This window comes from Podarcis melisellensis (assembly GCF_964234715.1).
Source record: "Podarcis melisellensis genome assembly, chromosome: 16".
NCBI lineage: Eukaryota > Metazoa > Chordata > Lepidosauria > Squamata > Lacertidae > Podarcis > Podarcis melisellensis.
In genome coordinates, this window is record NC_138533.1 from 25,550,352 (window position 1) to 25,569,253 (window position 18,902).

At 47.7% G+C, this 18,902-nt stretch overlaps 1 protein-coding gene across 1 annotated transcript in view; it reads left to right on the top strand.

Annotated features, from left to right (window-relative positions):
* Positions 1-18,902, top strand: part of LOC309358957 (scavenger receptor class F member 2-like) — a 48,492-nt gene that overhangs the window by 22,425 nt on the left and 7,165 nt on the right. The window contains 3 exon segments of the mRNA XM_081892296.1: positions 5,921-6,024; positions 7,018-7,135; positions 8,526-8,644. Of these exon segments, the coding sequence (XP_081748422.1) occupies positions 5,921-6,024; positions 7,018-7,135; positions 8,526-8,644 (341 nt within the window).

Genomic DNA, 18,902 nt, shown 5'->3' on the forward strand with positions numbered 1-18,902 from the left:
GTGAAATAAGTATTTGATCCCTTTGCAAAAGATGACTTAGTACTTGGTGGCAAAACCCTTGTTGGCAATTACAGAGGTCAGATGTTTCTTGTAGGTGGCCACCAGGCAAATTTAGCAGGGGATCAAATACTTCCCCCCCCCCTCACTGTAAGTCTGCTCTGCCAGGTTTTGGTGTGGGTCAGGTGTAACTAGAGAAAAGTGAAAAGCTAAACAAAAAGAGTCCTATAGTTGTGCTGCCATTGGGCTTTTTCCTCCCAGGCCATAATAATGTGTTTGTGTTGGGGGGAGGGGTTGTTGTGGTTTTTTTAAAAAAATCTCCTGATTTCACCCCCCCCCAACAACACCAACCCAGGGAAAGAAATGAAAGTGTTTTCACAGCTGACCCTCTGCACTTTGCTTTCTTTTGCACTCATTTAAAGATGACTCGGAAGAGCAAAGTGTCCCCCAGAAAATCACCCTTGTCATTTTCTTAGTTTCTAGAGGATAAGAGGTTAGAGGGATGCGGGTGGCGCTGTGGGTTAAACCACGGAGCCTAGGGCTTGCCGATCAGAAGGTCGGCGGTTCGAATCCCTGCGACGGGGTGAGCTCCCGTTGCTCAGTCCCTGCTCCTGCCAACCTAGCAGTTTGAAAGCACGTCAAAGTGCAAGTAGATAAATAGGTACCACTCCAGCAGGAAGGTAAACGGTGTTTCCGTGCGCTGCTCTGGTTCGCCAGAAGCGGGTTAGTCATGCTGGCCACATGACCCGGAAACTGTACGCCGGCTCCCTCGGCCAATAAAGCGAGACGAGCACCGCAACCCCAAAGTCATCTGTGACTGAACCTAATGGTCAGGGGTCCCTTTACGTTTTTAGAGGATAAGAAAAGCTGTGCTGGATCAAGCCAATGCCCAGCACAAGTCCAGCATCCTCCTTCTTTGGCGATCACTCGTAGCCGAATAAGATTGTCTTCCATAAACACAGTTTTAAAAGTGAGTCCCTAAGTGACTGTGGAAGCCAATTCTGGATCCACACATCCTTCCACAGTGGGGACATAGGTTTCTGGGCAAGAGTTGAGCACAGTGAGGGTTTGCCAAGCGTGCCTTCCTCTTAGTGCGTTTCTCCCTTTCTTCTTGAGTTTGAGTGTCTTCACGGTCTGTGACACCTTTGGTAAAGGCTGTTCTCCAATTGGAGCACTCGCAGGCCAGTGTTTCCCAGTTGTCAGTGTTTATACTACATTTATTAAGATTTGCCTTTGAACCTCTTTTGCTCTTTTGCTGACCACCAGCATTATGCTTACCAAGTTCGGAAGCATTTCTGCAGAAGCAGAGCATGGACATCATGGTTAGTAGCCACTGTTAGCCCTATCCTGCAATCCTCTTTCAAAGCCATTCAAGTTAGTGAGCGTCACTGCCTCCTGTAACAGTGAGTTCCGCAGTTTAACTATGCGCTGGAAACACTGCAAAGTTGCAAAAGAAAAAGCAAATTGCAAGTTTGCCCACTGAATCCCAAGTCATTTCCCAATGATATAAATCTTTTTAAAAGACATTTTCAAAAACTGCATCATGTTCTTCCTCTCTGCCTCCAGATCTGGATTTCTCGTCTCCTGGGAATTAAGGGAGAAACCAGCTTTTTATTGCTGCTGCTGTTCTACCGAGAGCTGGCCTGATTACATTTGGCTGCTTAGTCTGTTTCCAAGGCTCAATTTGGGCTCAGTGAACCATACCAGGGGTTTTTTTGGGGGGGTAGTTCCACCGGGGCGTCTCGCTGTCTTCTTCCTTAACTCTGTTAGCACAGCCCCACTCTGCAAGTTTTGCCTTCAGACCATTACTCATCACTTCCTCTGTCAGCTCCAATCTGCAGCGGGGCCTTGCTTGCATTTTTCCATTTCTTGACAAATACTTGGTATATTTTCAGCGCAGCAAGCACTTCTCTCTGGAAGTGTATATGGGAACTTCTCCCCCACTTTCTCAGATCTTAGTATATGTGCCAAAAGTCATCTGTCTGTCACCGGATGAGAGCTGTTCCATTTGTTGTTGTGCAATGTTAAGAGTCCTCGTATCCAGCACGTGCAATTCTAGCGTTCGGGAGGAGCATTGCTCAATGGTTAAAGCATCCACTTTGCATGCAGGAGGTCCCAGGGTTCAATCCCCAATGGCACCTCCAGGCAGGGCTGGGAGCACCCGCTGCTTGAAACCCTGGAGAGCCTCTGCCGGTCAGAGTTGGTAGTACTGAGGTAGAGGGACCAATGATGTGAATCAGTATAAGGCTGCCTTATACAGTGACAGGGGAAGAGTCGCAACCGAGCACATGATTTATATAAAGGAGGTCGCAGGTTCAATCCCTGGCCTCTCCGGGTAGGGCTGGGCGAGAATCCCTGCCTGGAGAGCTGCTGCCAGTCAGTGCTGACACCACTAGGCTAGATGCTGATGTTTGTTGCCCACAGCAGCCCTGGCAAACGGAGGAACCTGCGCGGCTTCAGAGCTGTGTCAGCAGATGGAAAGCCCTGAGCAGGCTAAAAATAAGATTTGGTCAGGAGTTACTCATCAGCTTGCTTGCTGGCTACCGACAATGACTGTGTGTTCAAACGGGCTCCGTGGTGTGATTGTTTTGCAAGCGAAAGCTCTTCCTCTCTTCCTTTTGCGGTTCTTTCCTCTCCACCACGAAAGTTGGAAGCAGGGATTTGTGCACAGCTTCCTTGGAAAGGAACACAGAGCAAAGTGTCCCGTTTGTCTGAAGAGGGCTCTTTGTTTCGATTTAGGCTTTTTGTTGTTGTTTTTCCATCACAAAAAAGCTAAAGGATAGTTCATAGAGCTCCTACGGATGGTTTCATTGCCTCCCGCCATGCAGCCGTTGCACTGAACAGAATTTGTGCCAAGGTGCTGTTTTGTTTACATTATTTATTGATCAGTATATATATATATATGGGACGCGGGTGGTGCTGTGGGTTAACCACAGAGCCTAGGACTTGCCGATCAGAAGGTCGGCGGTGCAAATCCTCGTGACGGGGTGAGCTCCCATTGCTCGGTCCCTGCTCCTGCCAACCTGGCAGTTCGAAAGCACATCAAAGTGCAAGTAGATAAATAGGTACCGCTCCAGCGGGAATGTAAACGGCGTATCAAAGATATAAAAATGCGTATCAAAGATATAAAAATGGATGACTATCAGAGACGCTGAAGGAAGTTCAAAACAGGCATAATTTGTTGTATTTGGGTTAAAATGTATAACTGGATGAAAATTAATAAAATTAATTTTTTTAAAAAAAAAGTAAACGCCGTTTCCGTGCGCCACTCTGGTTCACCAGAAGTGGCTTAGTCATGCTGGCCACATGACCCGGAAGCTGTACGCCGGCTCCCTCGGCCAATAAAGCGAAATGAGCACCGCAACCCCAGAGTCGGTCACAACTGGACCTAATTGTCAGGGGTCCCTTGGTCTTTGGATATATATATATATATATATATATATATATATATATATATATATATATATATACATCCCCTTTCTAGAACAAACAACAACAATAACACAAGACCCTGGGGCTTATTCTCTTTCGTCTTAAAATAAAGCAAGGGCAATATCCATCTAAATAGACCTGCTTGCATTTTAGCTGAGCTTCCTTCTTCCGATGACCCTCCAAAGTTGTTTTGGGTGTTCCTTCAACCCTCTGAAGCAGATTTGGGGTGGCAAAGAGGGAGTTTTTTTGCCATTTCTGCATATTCCAGCAATTTAATTTGCCATTCTTCTCTGGTAGGGACTTTGTCTTCTTTCCATCCCTGGACTAAAAGCATCCTTTTAGCCCTCAGCAAATCCTGCTTTGAAAACCACCTGGACTCCTGACCGTCACCACTTCTTGCGGCAGCAGGTTTTGCAAATAAATTCCACGTTGTGCGAAGAAGTCCTTTAGAGCAGGCCTGCTTGCAGCTGCTCTGCAGGCCGTGAGTGGCCCCTACCCTTTTCTCTGCCAAGAGGCACGTGGCACCAGGGAGGCAGGAACCCTAGCCAGCAGGAGAGCTTTGGATGTTCAAGAGGCATGAAAATCCCTGACAGAATCTGATGGCTGTGGAATGGCAGCAGCTGCTCTCATCTGACATTCAGCCAGCAGCTTTGCAGCTTGGACCTTCCTTTAGCTGAAATACAGAAATGTAGAACTGAAAGGAAACCCAAGGGCCACGCAGCCCAACTCCACACAATGCGGCGATCGCACTCTGGCAGGTGACCACCCAACCTTTTGCCAGATGTTGTGCCAGTCAGTTGCAATAAAGGGGTCGTAGCAATATGGGAAGCTGCTTTATACTGAGTCAGAACCTCGGTCCATAAGAACATTGGAAGAGCCCAGCAGGATCACACCGGCGACCCAACTAGCCCAGTATCCTCTGCTCACAGCAGCCAACCAGACACCCATTATGGGAAGCCCAAAATCAGGACCTGAACACGAGGGCAGCCCCTTCCCCACTGCTGATTCCCAGCAGCTGGCCTTCAGATGTGACTCGCTCAATACTGTCTGCACTGACAGACAGCAGCTCTCCAGAATGCCTTTTCATTTTGCAGTAGAGAAAGGGAGAAACCCGTAGCCTAGTGTTGAATTGACACACATTTAATTGGGATGTAACCCATTCCAGCACAGAGACAGGTGATCATAGACTATTATTATTATTATTATTATTATTATTATTATTATTATTATTATTATTATAGACAAACTAATAGTCATACATAAATAAGAATAAAAATGCCCGAGACCATTCCATTGTAGCCATCCAACCTCCCAAAATCTCAACACCCCTTGCGATGGTTTGACCCCTTTCCGTTTTAACAGTACAAATTCTACAGACACCCTCCATGTCTCCTCAAAATCATTTCTCCTGCATTTCCCCCCCCCCCCCGTCTTACCTTATTGATTTATCATCAATAGCTATATCCCACACCTCTACATACCATTCTTCCATTTTATGGTCTGCTTGCCCCTTCCACTTCCTAGCTATCATAATTCGGGCAGCTATCAATAAATTTGTGAGCAAGTCCTTCCTAGCCTGCGAACCTTCCACCCCATTGTAAATTGAGAATAATGCTACAGGTGGTCATAGACCTTGAAGGCTGGGTTGTGGCCTTATCAGTTTTCTTTTCTGAAATTCAGCATGTTTCTAATCCTCATGGCCAGGCATGGTCTTATCATTCCATTTCCCTCTGTCTCTCCTAACCCTTATTTTTATCTTTTGGCACCAGCTGGAAACAACAACATTCCAGTATGCTTTCTGTTAGGATACCCTTGGGTGATTTAATAGCCACCCCTTGCAAAGGGTGACTTGCCTGCCTTCTCTCTCTCTTTTCCCCCACTCACCTGATAATTCCTTCCTCAGGTGTTGTGGGAATGTTCAGGGAGGCAGGAGAGGATGTATTGTTTATTAATGTCCTTCCTAACTTGAGTCCTTCTATAACTTAGCAGAGTTTTAACATTCCCCTTTAAACACACAGCAGGTAGCTGGTTGCAAGCTTGTTTAAGCTTCTCAATACTGATTCCTGGTAAGATCCCTTATTTCCCTATTAAAAGGATAAGCACGCCACAATCTTATTTAAGGTATATAAAAGAAGTTTACTCACATCATCATCAGTTCACAATTGGATCCCTGAAGGCAGATTTAGTTACAGATATATACAGTACATGTGAGTCTATCCCATATGGAGATAGTCTCTTTGTCCTCTGAAAAAAGCTGCTCCAATAAAGAGAGGAAGTCAAAGAGAGTGTGTGTGCTGCGTGCCTTGTGCTTTTTTTACCTGCACAGGTAAGGTCATGCCCACCTCTAGTCATATGCAAAAGGAAGTGTGTTCCAGCCCAGGAGGAAACAGGAAGTTTTTGACTGGCTGGAACAAACATCCCCTTTGCATGTCCACTCTAGGCAAACAAGGAATGTTGTACTTGACTGCTACTTATGTATCACATCCCACAGGTGTAACGTGACGTGCCAAACTGGTCACTACGGGGTGAACTGTTCAGAATCCTGCAAGTGCCATGAAGATTCTTGCGACCCACTGACCGGATCTTGCCATATGGGTAAGTGGCTTGGGGGAACAGACATCACCAGCATCCATCAGCTGAGTCGAGTCCTAGGATGCTAGTTCTGAATTGTTCCCATTGGGGAGTTTGGAGTCTGCAGGGTTCTATGGCAAGCCTCCCTCTGCAAGCTAACAGGACTAGTTTCCATCCTACCTAACTAGGGATGAGAGATAGAATTGATTCCATCTGCGTCCAAAGGCAAACTTAACTAAATTCACCCTTTATTTTAATAATAATAATAATAATAATAATAGGTGAGTCGAAACACTACACATTTTTGCCCTTCTCTGAATTTTGCAATGCAGTTCTGCGGCCAAGTCAGATAAATGCATAAGGTCGTGAAGGTGACATAGGAAAATGCATCATATTAGGGGGACTGTTTTGACAATTAGGCAATTTTGCATCCAAAAATGTAGTTTAAGTAGAAAGACATGCTAAAATGCTGTTGAATGAGGACTTTCTTATTTATTTTTTTTTAAAAATTGCAAACTGGTGCAGAAATGTGGAGAACTGAATTTAAGATTGAGAAACTGAAAGCAATTGGAATTATATGCCTGCCGAACCACTTAGAACTGCAGTGTCTGTTCTGCACGTTCAAGGAGTTAATCCTTTGGTGGGGCAGCACCTAGACTTTGGAACTCCCTGCCCCTTTACAATCAGGTAGCTGCCATCAATGTGTTGTTGTTTTTCAACACCTGCCAAAAACCTATTTGACTTATTTCAGCAAGCCTACCTGGATATGTAAAGTTGACATGCATTTTAATAGGTTAATTTTATTTTATAATGTCTATATTTTTATGTGGGGGGGCTACTGTTTCTGCTTAATTTAATTTGTAACTCTGATTTTGATCAATCATTTCAATGCATGTTTTATTTCTGGGAACTGCTGAGAGTTGTGGGTTTTTTTACAATGGAGCAATGTACAAATTCCATTAAATAAATAAAATAAAACAAGAGGGGGGTGTTGTTTCTCTCCCGATTCCATTTCAGAGGCTAACCAGCGGATGGGTGTCATTGGAGCCGGTGCCCTCTTGGCCTTCCTCCTCCTCCTCCTCCTCTCCCTCCTGTGTTGCTGCTGCGTTTGCCGCAAGAAAGACCACTCCCGGGAGTAAGCATCAATGCTGGGAACCCTGAGCCCATTGGCGGGGGGCTATCAAGGCTCCTTGGTGGGCAGGAGGGAGGGGGATTGAGGGGGTCTGGTCTGCTTCTGCCTAAGGTGTCTGCATTTGGGACTTTTCAGTTTATTGAAAAGGTGAGCTAGAGGCCACATGATAATGAATAAAATTGTACACGGCAGGGGGAGAAATGTTTTCCTCCCTCTCTCATCACCCTAATAATAATAATAAATTTTATTTATATCCCGCCCTCCCCAGCCGAAGCCAGGCTCAGGGCGGCTAACAACAATAAAATAAAATCATTTCATTATAAAAGTAATTCAAATCAAATTGATGGCAACCATTGGGCTAGAGTTCTGTGAAGATTGCCAAAGGAGGGAGTCAGGCTGTGCCCTGACCAAAGGCCTGGTGGAACAGCTCTGTCTTGCAGGCCCTGCAGAAAGATGTCAAGTCCCACAGGGCCCTAGTCTCTTGTGACAGAGTGTTCCACCAGATTGGAGCCACAGCCGAAAAAGCCCTGGCTCTGGTTGAGGCCAGCCTAACCTCTTTGTGGCCTGGGACCTTCAGGATGCTTTTGTTTGAAGACCGTAAGTTCCTCTGTAGGACATACCAGGAGAAGCGATCCCGTAGGTACAAGGGTCCTAGGCTGTATAGGGCTTTAAAGGTTTAAAAAAACCCTAGAATTCGTGGACGCCCAACAAAGCTGCATGTTGGAAGATTCAGGACAGATAAAATTTGAGTCCTTCGCGTAGCTTCTTAAATTATGGTACTCCCTGCCACTTGTAGTTTAATGGTGAATTTGGGGTATAACGGAGATGCAAAAAGATTTGGTTTATTATAAAAGATGCAGGAGAAAAAGACTCACAACAGGACCCACAAAGGGGAAGAGGAAAGTCCAGGAGATTCTGTGGAATCTTGTTTGTTTTATATTATATGTTGATATGTGATTGAAATTTTTTAATTTGAAAAACCAAATAAATAAATTTACAAAGATATGGTACTCCCTGCCACAGGGGGCAGTGATGTCTGACAAATTGGATGGGTTTCAAAGAGGATAGGAAGAATTCACATGTGAGAAGGCTGAAAATAGTATAGGCCCTTCTGCCACCTCAAGTCTCTACTACTTCCTCATTGTGCTTGCCCATGTTGACCAGACACAGTGCCAGGAGAATCATAGAATTGTAGAGTTGGAGGAGAATCTACTCCAACCTTCTGCAATGCAGAAAGAGGGGTTAACCCTAACAGAGTAGACAGACAGGAAAGCAAAGTGATGGGGGCCTTCGTCACACTACCCCCCAGGACCACCCTGGTCCCAGTCCATCTGCATCCACGCTGTTAACTTCTGCCAGGAGTCTAACCCAAAATGCACATCTTCCCTTGCAGCTCAAACCAGGACCCACCCCACAAGAAATCCCCGAGGCGTCTTTGTGGGAGGTTCAGCCGCATCAGCATGAAACTTCCACGCATCCCTCTTCGCCGCCAGAAGCTGCCAAAGGTTGTAGGTAAGGACCAGCCTCAGTTGTCTCCCCCGCAAAAGCTCCATTATTTTGTGTTCCCCACATCCTGTTAAGGGCCCCATAACTAACCATGGTTTGCATGTCTGACTGCGTGGCATCATGATCCAGTGTAGACAAACGTATGATGAACAGGCGTGCGAGATTCAGAATTCTTGTCACGGTGACACAGAGGCTTAAACTAGGTTTGAAAATGTGTCAGGATCCATTCTGACAGTTCAGTCAGCACCCCTGTGTCATGTCTTTGAATGGCTAAGCCCAGCCTGGTAGAATTAATCAGGGTTTGTTTTCTTGCAACAAACCACAGTGTGAAGCCATGGTTTGCTGTTAGCTCACAAACCATGGCTTGTTCCTAGCTACGGTTTTGTGTTATGTCAGAACGAATCATCAGCCTTGCCTGACTGTGGAGGGTTTTTTTGTGTTTTGGGGGTTTTTTTGCTCCACCAAGATACTCAATCAAGCTACAGGGGCTCAAGGCAAGAGGGTTTGGTGACAGAAACTATGGCTGGTCTGCAAGACGATTCATGGTTTGTTGGCTTGAACAAACCACAGTTGAGGCAGCCGTGTTTTAAATATGGGTGAGAATACAACCATAGAACAGGCTGCTTGGCACTGTGATTTCAACATGATCACTATGTGATCCCTGATTGGCTGGGATTTTAGCAGTGAGGAAGCCCTTTCAAGATTTTATTGGGGAGGGGTTAATGTCTACAAAGCAGCAGCAGACCAGGGGAACCATGGCTTGCAAACAGGCATGGGAAATGTGCAAAAAAGAGGGGGAGGTCATGGACCTTTCTGCCGCAGTCTTTGCTCCAAATATTAAACTTTATGAAGCCTTTGGCTCAGCTCTGGTGGAAACATGATCCTGTCCCGTCTTTTAAGCAATTTCAAGCTGGTCAGGATTCTTTTGCACTCAGCTTTTCTGAGAGCTGCCTCCCCATCCACCCCCCATCTCGGTCAGGGGAGCACAGTGGTACATCCCTGGCGCTGAAAAGCCTGCGGCTCAGAGCAGCAGCAACCATTTCCCCACTGAAACGATAACAAGCGCTGTGTTTACAGAAGCGCCGCTGGGCTAAGTTTCCCCCCCTCTTCTCTGAATAGAGGCTCCTTCTGTGAAGCAGAGGCCCAGGCTGAATGGGCCTGTGTTTCCCCATTTCCTGGCACTTCCCTGCTGCTTGGGGCTTTTGTATAAACGGGGCAGTGAGAGGCTCCCCTCTTGGCCTCTGCTGACTTTGGAGGCTGGAGCTGCTGAGTGCTGCCTCTGCCGGAATCAGCAAAGAGGACCCTGGGTTTGGACAGAGGCACTTCTGGGTCAATTCTGTATCCAGGGCAGCTGTCTACCAGCTCCATCTGATATGCCGGCTGAGACCCTATGTGCCTCCACAGTCTTGCCAGAGTGGTGCATGCTCGGGTTACAGTGGTACCTCGGGTTAAGAACTTAATTTATTCTGGAGGTCCGTTCTTAACCTGAAACGGTTCTTAACCTGAGGTACCACTTTAGCTAATGGGGCTTCCTGCTGCCGCCGCATGGTTTCTGTTCTCCTCCTGAAGCAAAGTTCTTAACCCGAGGTAATATTTCTGGGTTAGCGGAGTCTGTAACCTGAAGTGTCTGTAACCCAAGGTACCACTGTATCTCCGTCTTGGACTACTGCAATGCGCTCTATGTGGGGCTGCCTTTGAAGGTGACTTGGAAACTACAACTAATCCAGAATGTGGCAGCTAGACCAGTGACCGGGAGCAGCCACTGGAACCATATAACACCAGTCCTAAAGGACCTACATTGGCTCCCAGTACATTTCCAAGCACAACTCAAAGTGCTGGTGCTGAGCTTTAAAGCCCTAAACAGCCTTGGCCCAGTATACCTGAAGAAGTGTCTCCACCCCCATTGTTCAGCCTGGACACTGAGGTCCAGCTCAAAGGGCCTTCTGGCAGTTCCCTCATTGCGAGAAGCGAAGCTACAGGGAACCAGGCAGAGGGCCTTCTCGGTAGTGGCACCCGCCCTGTGGAATGCCCTCCCATCAGATGTCAAGGAAATAAAAAAAACTATACAGTTGTTTGGAAGACACCCAAGGCAGCCCTGTATAGGGAAGCTTTTAATGTTCAATGTGTTACTGTGTTTTAATTTCTTGGAAGCTGCCCAGAGTGGCTGGGGCAATGAGTCAGATGGGTAGCTTATAAATTATTTTATTTTTATTTTTATTTTTATTATTCCCAAAGGGGATGAAAGACCATTTGTACAAGAGTGGATAGCCCAGCTCAGAGCAGCTGTGCTCCTCCCCGTCCTCCTCTCTCTCTGCATTGCTTTTTGCTGTCTGCTAAACTAAACTAAACTAAAAGGGACGCGGGTGGCACTGTAGGTTAAACCACAGAGCCTCTTGGGCTTGCCGATCAGAAGGTCAGGGGTTCGAATCCCCACGACGGGGTGAGCTCCCATTGCTCGGTCCCTGCTCCTGCCAACCTAGCAGTTAGAAAGCACATCAAAGTGCAAGTAGATAAATAGGTACCGCTCCAGCGGGAAGGTAAACGGTGTTTCCGTGCGCTGCTCCGGTTCGCCAGTAGCAGCTTAGTCGTGCTGGCCACATGACCCGGAAGCTGTACGCCGGCTCCCTCGGCCACTAAAGTGAGATGAGTGCCACAACCCCAGAGTCGTCCGCGACTGGACCTAATGGTCAGGGGTCCCTTTACCTTTACCTTTACCTAAACTAAAAGCAATAGGAATAGTGCCACACTTTCTCCCAGCGTGTGTGAGACCCCCTAGATGAGGATGAAGATGCATGCAGGAAAACAGCATCAGCACCAGGTGTGGGAAACTTCACCTCCTGGCTACCCGGCTGAGGTCGAGTTGGAAAAAGTTCAGGAAAGGTCAACCAAAACCATCAAGGGGGTGGAGCAATTCCCCGGCGAGAAAAGGTTGCAGAGTTTGGGAGTTTTTAGCATAGAGCAGACACGTCCAACTCTCTAGAGACTGCGATCTACTCCCAGTACAGTGGTACCTTGGGTTACAGATGCTTCAGGTTGCAGACGCTTCAGGTTACAGACTCTGCTAACCCAGAAATAGTACCTCGGGTTAAGAACTTTGCTTCAGGATGAGAACAGAAATCGTGCAGTGGCAGCAGGAGGCCCCATTAGCTAAAGTGGTACCTCAGGTTAAGAACAGTTTCAGGTTAAGAACAGACCTCCAGAACGAATTAAGTTCTTAACTTGAGGTACCTCTGTATAATAAAACTGGCAATGATCTACCCATTGTCATTGCCAAGAGTTGGGGGGGGGGGGCAGACCAGATTTGTTGAGCTTTTTTGGGGGGGGGAGCATTGCCCAGAGTTGCTGAGCCTTTTAAGAAGGATTGACACGAGAGTTGTTGAGCTTTTGTTGTTGAGCTATTTTTTTTTGGGGGGGGGGTGGAATTGCGTTAAATCAATCACTAAACAGTCCAACGCCCTTTCTCATTCCCCCACTATGCCACCGCCGCTGGGAAGACAAGCTTTCACAGCTGTAGCAGCGGCAGTGGGACATAGAGCAGGGGTGGGGCGTGGCACGATCGATCAGGAGCAAACAGGCGATAACTTTTAATCCAGCAATGGACCTGGAGAACTCTGGCAATCTACCTGTAGATCATGCCCGGCTGGTGGATATGTCTGGCGTAGAGGGAAAGTCAAGGGGTTGGACTTGATGGCCCTTGGAGGTCCCTTCCAACACTAGTCTTTATGGTTCTGTGATAGTCATTTGCCCCTCCTTGCCTCCTAGCGCGCACACACGCACCCCCAGGGAATCCTACTACCCCACAGGGGACGCGCCCACTTTGGAAACCAGACAACCCACCCTGGCAGCCGAGACCCTTGTGACATGAAGAAGTTGATTTGCATCTGCTCGCTCTCTCCTGTCTGCGGACACCCTCTCCGAGGCTGGCCTTCCTTCCCGCGGCTTCGCTCGACTGCCAGAGGGGCTGTTATTTCACTGGAATGAAATGCTTTGGTCACAGGCTCCTTTGTTTGCCTTGGCATGCAGGCTTCGCCATATGTTCTTTTTATCCATCCCTGACCGCGGAGGGCTGAGGTCCCGCGCAGCTGTAGTCGAGGGCCGGGGGGGGGGGTTGCAGGCTGGAGCCACTGGGAGACCAGGGCAAGCGGACCATCTCTCCCACCCACCCCTTTCAGGTTTCCATTCTTCCCTTCCCCCCTCCCTTTCTTAATGCAAAACTGGCATAGTTTTTAAGAAGCCAGCCCACGATCTGCAGAAGGGGCTGTAGCAGCTCGGTAGCTCAGCGTCTGCTCTGCATGCAGAAGGTTCCAGGTTCAGTCACCAGTGGCATCTCCAGTGTTCCCTGCCTGAAACCCCTGGAGAGCTGCTGCTAGTCAGTGTAGGCAATATTAAGCTAGATCAACACATTGTGGGTTTTCTGTGTTAGTGCTCCGAGCAAGCAAGCGCAGGATCTTGCATGCAGCCCAGTACCTCCTGGGTGCCCATAACCAGCACATGAATTGTTTTTTATTAGTTCATACAGCTACTTATAATAGATTTAGGTTTCTGGTCTTTTACCATTAGGTATCTTCAAGGCCATTTTCTGAAATGAGATTACAGTGGTACCTCGGGTTAAGTACTTAAATTGTTCCGAAGGTCCATTCTTAACCTGAAACTGTTCTTAACCTGAAGCACCACTTTAGCTAATGGGGCCTCCTGCTGCCGCCGGAGCATGATTTCTGTTCTCATCCTGAAGCAAAGTTCTTAACCCAAGTTACTGTTTCTGGGTTAGCGGAGTCTGTAACCTGAAGCGTATGTAACCCGAGGTACCACTGTACTTTTGTCCTGCCATGGGATGCATCCAGAAAGGCACGCTCTTATACTGCTTTAAAATCTCAACACATTGACCAAAAGTGCTCTTTTAAAATGGCAGAAAGGGCTGCCACATCCCCTTGTTGGGATGGAGCTGAGCAGCACAGCCTAAGCAAGATTATTCCGAGAGAGCGCAACTTGCCTGCCTCTCCCTCTCACACACTATGACCTCCTCTGTGTGCAGCAACAGTGTTTGTCTCCAGCGTCTGGTGTTCCAAGATAGACTGCCCTGGCACATGGAGGTTTCACTTGGGGGAGGGGATTATCTCATTGCTCATAGCAAGCAAAAAAAAAAGCACGAGCTGCAAGCACCTGGGAGCTTAAAAAAATGCCCCCTCGATGCATAAACACCACCCACCTCCAGGCTCGCACAGGGTCTGCCCTGGAGTGCCCTTCCCAGATCTTATGCCCATTTGCCCTGGCTCTGTGAGGTAGAAGCAGACTCCTGAACAGGCCTAACCTTCCTGTTTGACGGCGAAGGAAGTCTCTGTTTATGCAGTAGCTGAGGAAGTTGCTTGTTCTGCCCGGAGCAGGTCAGCTCTCCTGTGGCCTTCAAAGCTGCTTTTGATCTGGTGGCGCTTTCACTATGAAGGCCTTTTGGTTTCCCCAGGAGGAGGAAGGGAAGTGAATAGGAGGAGGAGGAGGTGGGTTGCCCTATAGCTCCTCCTCCTCCTCCTCCCCTGAGCAGGAAATGGAAGATGGTGCCAGCCTTCTCTTTGGAACAGCATATCCAGCAAGAAGGTTGCAACATTGGTGCAGCACCTATGGACCATGCCATAGGGTAAGCATCAGAAGAGGCTGCTGGTCAATGCATCTGGTCACACCTAGTCCAGCATCCTGTTCACACAGTGGCCAACCAGATGCCTCTTTTGGGAAACCTGTAAGCACAAGAGCTCCCTCCCTTCCTGCAGATCCTGGCAACTGATCTTCAGAAACATTACTTCCTCCAGCTGTGGAGAACAGAGCCATAGCCATCCTGTCCAGTACGCGTTGGTAGCCTCATTCTCCATGAATTTATCCAATCCTCTTTTAAAGCCAGACAAGTTGGTAGCCATCACTGCTTACAGTGGGAGAGAGTTTTAACTATGCTAGGTATGAAGAAGCTGGTCCTTCTTGTCTGTCCTGAATCTTCCGACACTCAGCTTCACTGGATGTCTGCCAGTTCTAGCGGGGAGGAGCGGGTGGCGCTGTGGTCTAAACCACTGGGCCTCTTGGGCTTGCCGATCGGAAGGTCGGCGGTTCGAATCCCCGCGATGGGGTGAGCTCCCGTTGCTCCTGCCAACCTTGCAGCTCGAAAGCATGCCAGTGCAAGTAGATAAATAGGTACCACTGCAGCAGGAAGGTAGACAGCATTTCTGTGCGCTCTGGTTTCCATCACTGTGTTCCGTTGCACCAGAAGTGGTTTAGTCCTGCTGGCCACATGACCTGAAAAGCTGTCTATGGACAAACGCCAGCTCCCTCGGCCTGAAAGTGAGATGAGCGCCGCAACCCCATAGTCACCTTTGACTGGACTTAACCATCCATGGGTCCTTTACCTTTTACCAGTTCTAGCATTGTGGAAAATTTTCTCTCTCCACTTTCTCCATCGTTTTCTAAACTTCTATCATGTCTCCTCGTACTTGGCTTTTCTCTAAAGTTAAAAGTCCCAAATGCTGAAACTGTTCTTCATTGGACGTTAAGGCACAAAACCGAAAGAGTTAAAAGGATTGTGGATGGCTACTGCTGTATAAATATTAAAAACAATGGAAATTTAATATTCAGGAAATTAATAGATTTACATTATTTATTAAATTTATTAGTTGCTTCCCCCCCTTTTTTTTTACAAAAGCAACTTACAATACATATAGAAAAGAGCACATACATTAAAACCAATATAGAACAAAGCATAAGGTAAAGGTAAAGGTACCCCTGCCCGTACAGGCCAGTCTTGCCAGACTCTAGGGTTGTGCGCTCATCTCACTCTAGAGGCCGGGAGCCAGCGCTGTCTGCAGACACTTCCGGGTCACGTGGCCAGCGTGACAAGCTGCATCTGGTGAGCCAGCGCAGCACACGGAACGCCGTTTACCTTCCCGCTAGTAAGCGGTCCCTATTTATCTACTTGCACCCGAGGGTGCTTTCGAACTGCTAGGTTGGCAGGCGCTGGAACCGAGCGACGGGAGCGCACCCCGCCACGGGGATTCGAACCACCGACCTTCCGATCGGCAAGTCCTAGGCACTGAAGCTTTAACCCACAGCAAAAAATCTAAAAAGACATTCTTATTTTTTAAAGACAGGATTCAAACATTCCACCCACTGAAGAAGGCTGCAGAAAAATTAAAAACCAAAGCTCTGGCAGAAAGGGAATGTTTTCACCTGGCAACCGTAATGATGGCACCAGGCAAGCCTCCCTGTGGAGAACATCCCACAAGTGGGAAGCCACCACTCAAAAGGCCCTTCCTTGTCTTGCCGCCCACCAGAACTCCCATAGAGGAGGCAGGCGGAGAATGGCCCCAAATGATGAACACAATGTCCAGGCCAGTTCATATGGGGGGGAGGTAGTCATTGACGTATTGGGGTCCTGAGCCACGTAAGGTTTTATACGTCAAAATCAGCAGTTTGAATTTGGCCTGGAAGCTAATTGGCAACCAGAGCAGTTGGGCCAGAATTGGTGTGATGTGCTCAGTCCATCTTGCCCCAGTGACCAACCTGGCTGCCGAATTCTGCACCAGTTTCCGAACTATCTTCAAGCGCAGCCCCACATATAATGCATTGCAGTAATCTAACCAAAAAAGGTTACCAGAGCCATAGACAACAGAAATAAACTAAAAACATCAGCCTGATGAAAATTATATATATTCACAGGAAACTTAAGTATCTTATCCATAGAATTTTTGTGAACATATGGCAAGTCTGGAGGTATCTATGTCGATAAGGAGGCAGGAAGCTCCCTTACACTGAGTCACGCCATTGGTCTATCTAGCCAAGTATTGTTGACACTGGTTGGCAGCAGCTTTCCAGAGTTTCAGGTGTCTCTCCCAGCCTTACCTGGAGATGCCAGGGTTTGAACCTGGGACCTTCTGCATGCAAAGCGGATGTACTGCTATCCTGCCCCCTCCCACCCTTGCCCTTCTTCTCTAACTTTAGGAAACAAGGGCTGAGACCTCCTCTGACTGGCGTTGGCCCAGGAGGCAGGCCAGTGAAAACGGGGATCTGTGGGGAGAAACGCTGTGGCTGAGGGGGGGGTGGCGCTGGTTGGAAGCGAGAGGCCCGCAGGAAGCAGCGCGGCGCTTTTGCAGCCGCTCTTGGCATGATTTATTTGGCAACGAGTCACCCAGAACCAGATGTCTGAGTGCCGAGCAGCTACAGGAAACTCTGTATCCCTTGGGGGGCTCACTCTGCACAGAAGCCGCCCTGTTTGGGGTCTCCTTGGCCCAGGGGCTGTTCAGGCAGGCAGGTCCCAGTCTCGTTTGCAAAGCGTTATGCGGCAGGGGAAGGCTCAACGGCCATGTTATTGTGCAAGTGCGCTGCAATTCGTTCTCCCAGCATCTTCATTCTCTAAAGTGGCTGCTGAGAGTTTTCCATTAAATTTATTTATTTGGTTTTTTTTCCAAATTAAAATTCCACAGAGATATAATCAAACCTAAATCATAAAAACAAGATTTCAAGGAATCTCCTGAACTTCCATCCTCCCCTATTATTAATCATTTCCTCCTGCATCTTTTATGATGATCCAAGTCTTTTACATCACCATTGTGTCCAGAATCCAGCCTTAAACTACAAGTGATATCCCAATCCTACTAACGATTTCAACTGTTTACGATGGTCTTTAAAACAAGTTATAAATTTTCCCCATTCCTTATTAAAGTTTTGATCTTCCTGATTTCTGGTTCTTCCGGTCATTTTAGCCATTTCAGCAGAATCCATCATTATGCCAGCTGCCGAGAGTTTTCCTTTCTCTCTTATAATGCCAGAACCATACAGGACCCATCCAAGGAAGCTAAACACTGGAAGATTCAGGACAGATGAAAAAAAAAAGGGAGTGTTGTTATTTTTCATCACACAGCACAGAGTTAAACTATGGCATTTGCTCCCACAAGAGGCAGGGATGGCCAGCAGTTTAGATGGCTTTAGAAGAGGGCTAGAAAAATTCAGAGGAGAAGCCTATCCACGACGGCTGTGCTCTGTCTACACTGTTGCAGGAGTCTGCTGGATCAGGCCAATGGCCTATCTAGCCCAGCATCCTGTTCTCACAGTGGCCAACCAGATGCCTCAATGGGAAACCCAAAATCAGGACTGGAGTGCAATATGTTGTTGTTGCTTAGTCGTGTCCGACTCTTCGTGACCTCATGGACCAGAGCACGCCAGGCACTCCTGTCTTCCACTGCCTCCCGCAGTTTGGTCAAACTCATGCTGGTAGCTTTGAGAACACTGTCCAGCCATCTCGTCCTCTGCCGTCCCCTTCTCCTTGTGCCCTCCATCTTTCCCAACATCAGGGTCTTTTCCAGGGAGTCTACTCTTCTCATGAGGTGGCCAAAGTATTGGAGTCTCAGCTTCAGGATCTGTCCTTCCAGTGAGCACTCAGGGCTGATTTCCTTAAGAATGGATAGGTTTGATCTTCTTGCAGTCCATGGGACTCTCAAGAGTCTCCTCCAGCACCATAATTCAAAAGCATCAATTCTTCGGCGATCAGCCTTCTTGATGGTCCAGCTCTCACTCTCGTACATCACTACTGGGAAAACCATAGCTTTAACTATACGGGCCTTTGTTGGCAAGGCGATGTCTCTGCTTTTTAAGATGCTGTCTAGGTTTGTCATTGCTTTTCTCCCAAGAAGCAGGCGTCTTTTAATTTCATGACTGCTGTCACCATCTGCAGTGATCATGGAGCCCAAGAAAGTAAAATCTCTCACTGCCTCCATTTCTTCCCCTTCTATTTGCCAGGAGGTGATTGGCCCAGTGGCCATGGTCTTAGTTTTTTTGATGTTGAGATTCTGGAGCGCAATATGCCCTGCTCTATAGTTTCCAGCAACTGGGATTCAGAAGCATTGCTGCCCCTGACCTCACATCCCCTGTCAGCCCAAGCCCAATTTTCTTATCTCTTGTGGTTAAGCTTCAGTGCCTTGTGCGCACCTTCTCATTTCCTAGGACAGCCAAATTCAGCAGGCAGCATAAACCCTCCTGAGCCAGTCCTTAGCCAGAAAGGGAGAGGGCACCCTCTGCTGTTAGAATAAATTAAAAGTTTCTCTTTTCTTTCTGAGGACTTCTGGGTCTCTCTTAATCCTCTTGAGTTTAGGATGGCGGTTCCTCCTTGAAGCCAGCCTGCTTATTCAAGCATTCAACCTGATTTGGTCGCACGAAGCTTTTGTGGAGGTTAGCCCAATTCCTGGTGTATACATTGTGTGTGTGTATGTGTACACCGCTTGATTGTAAAATGAAAACA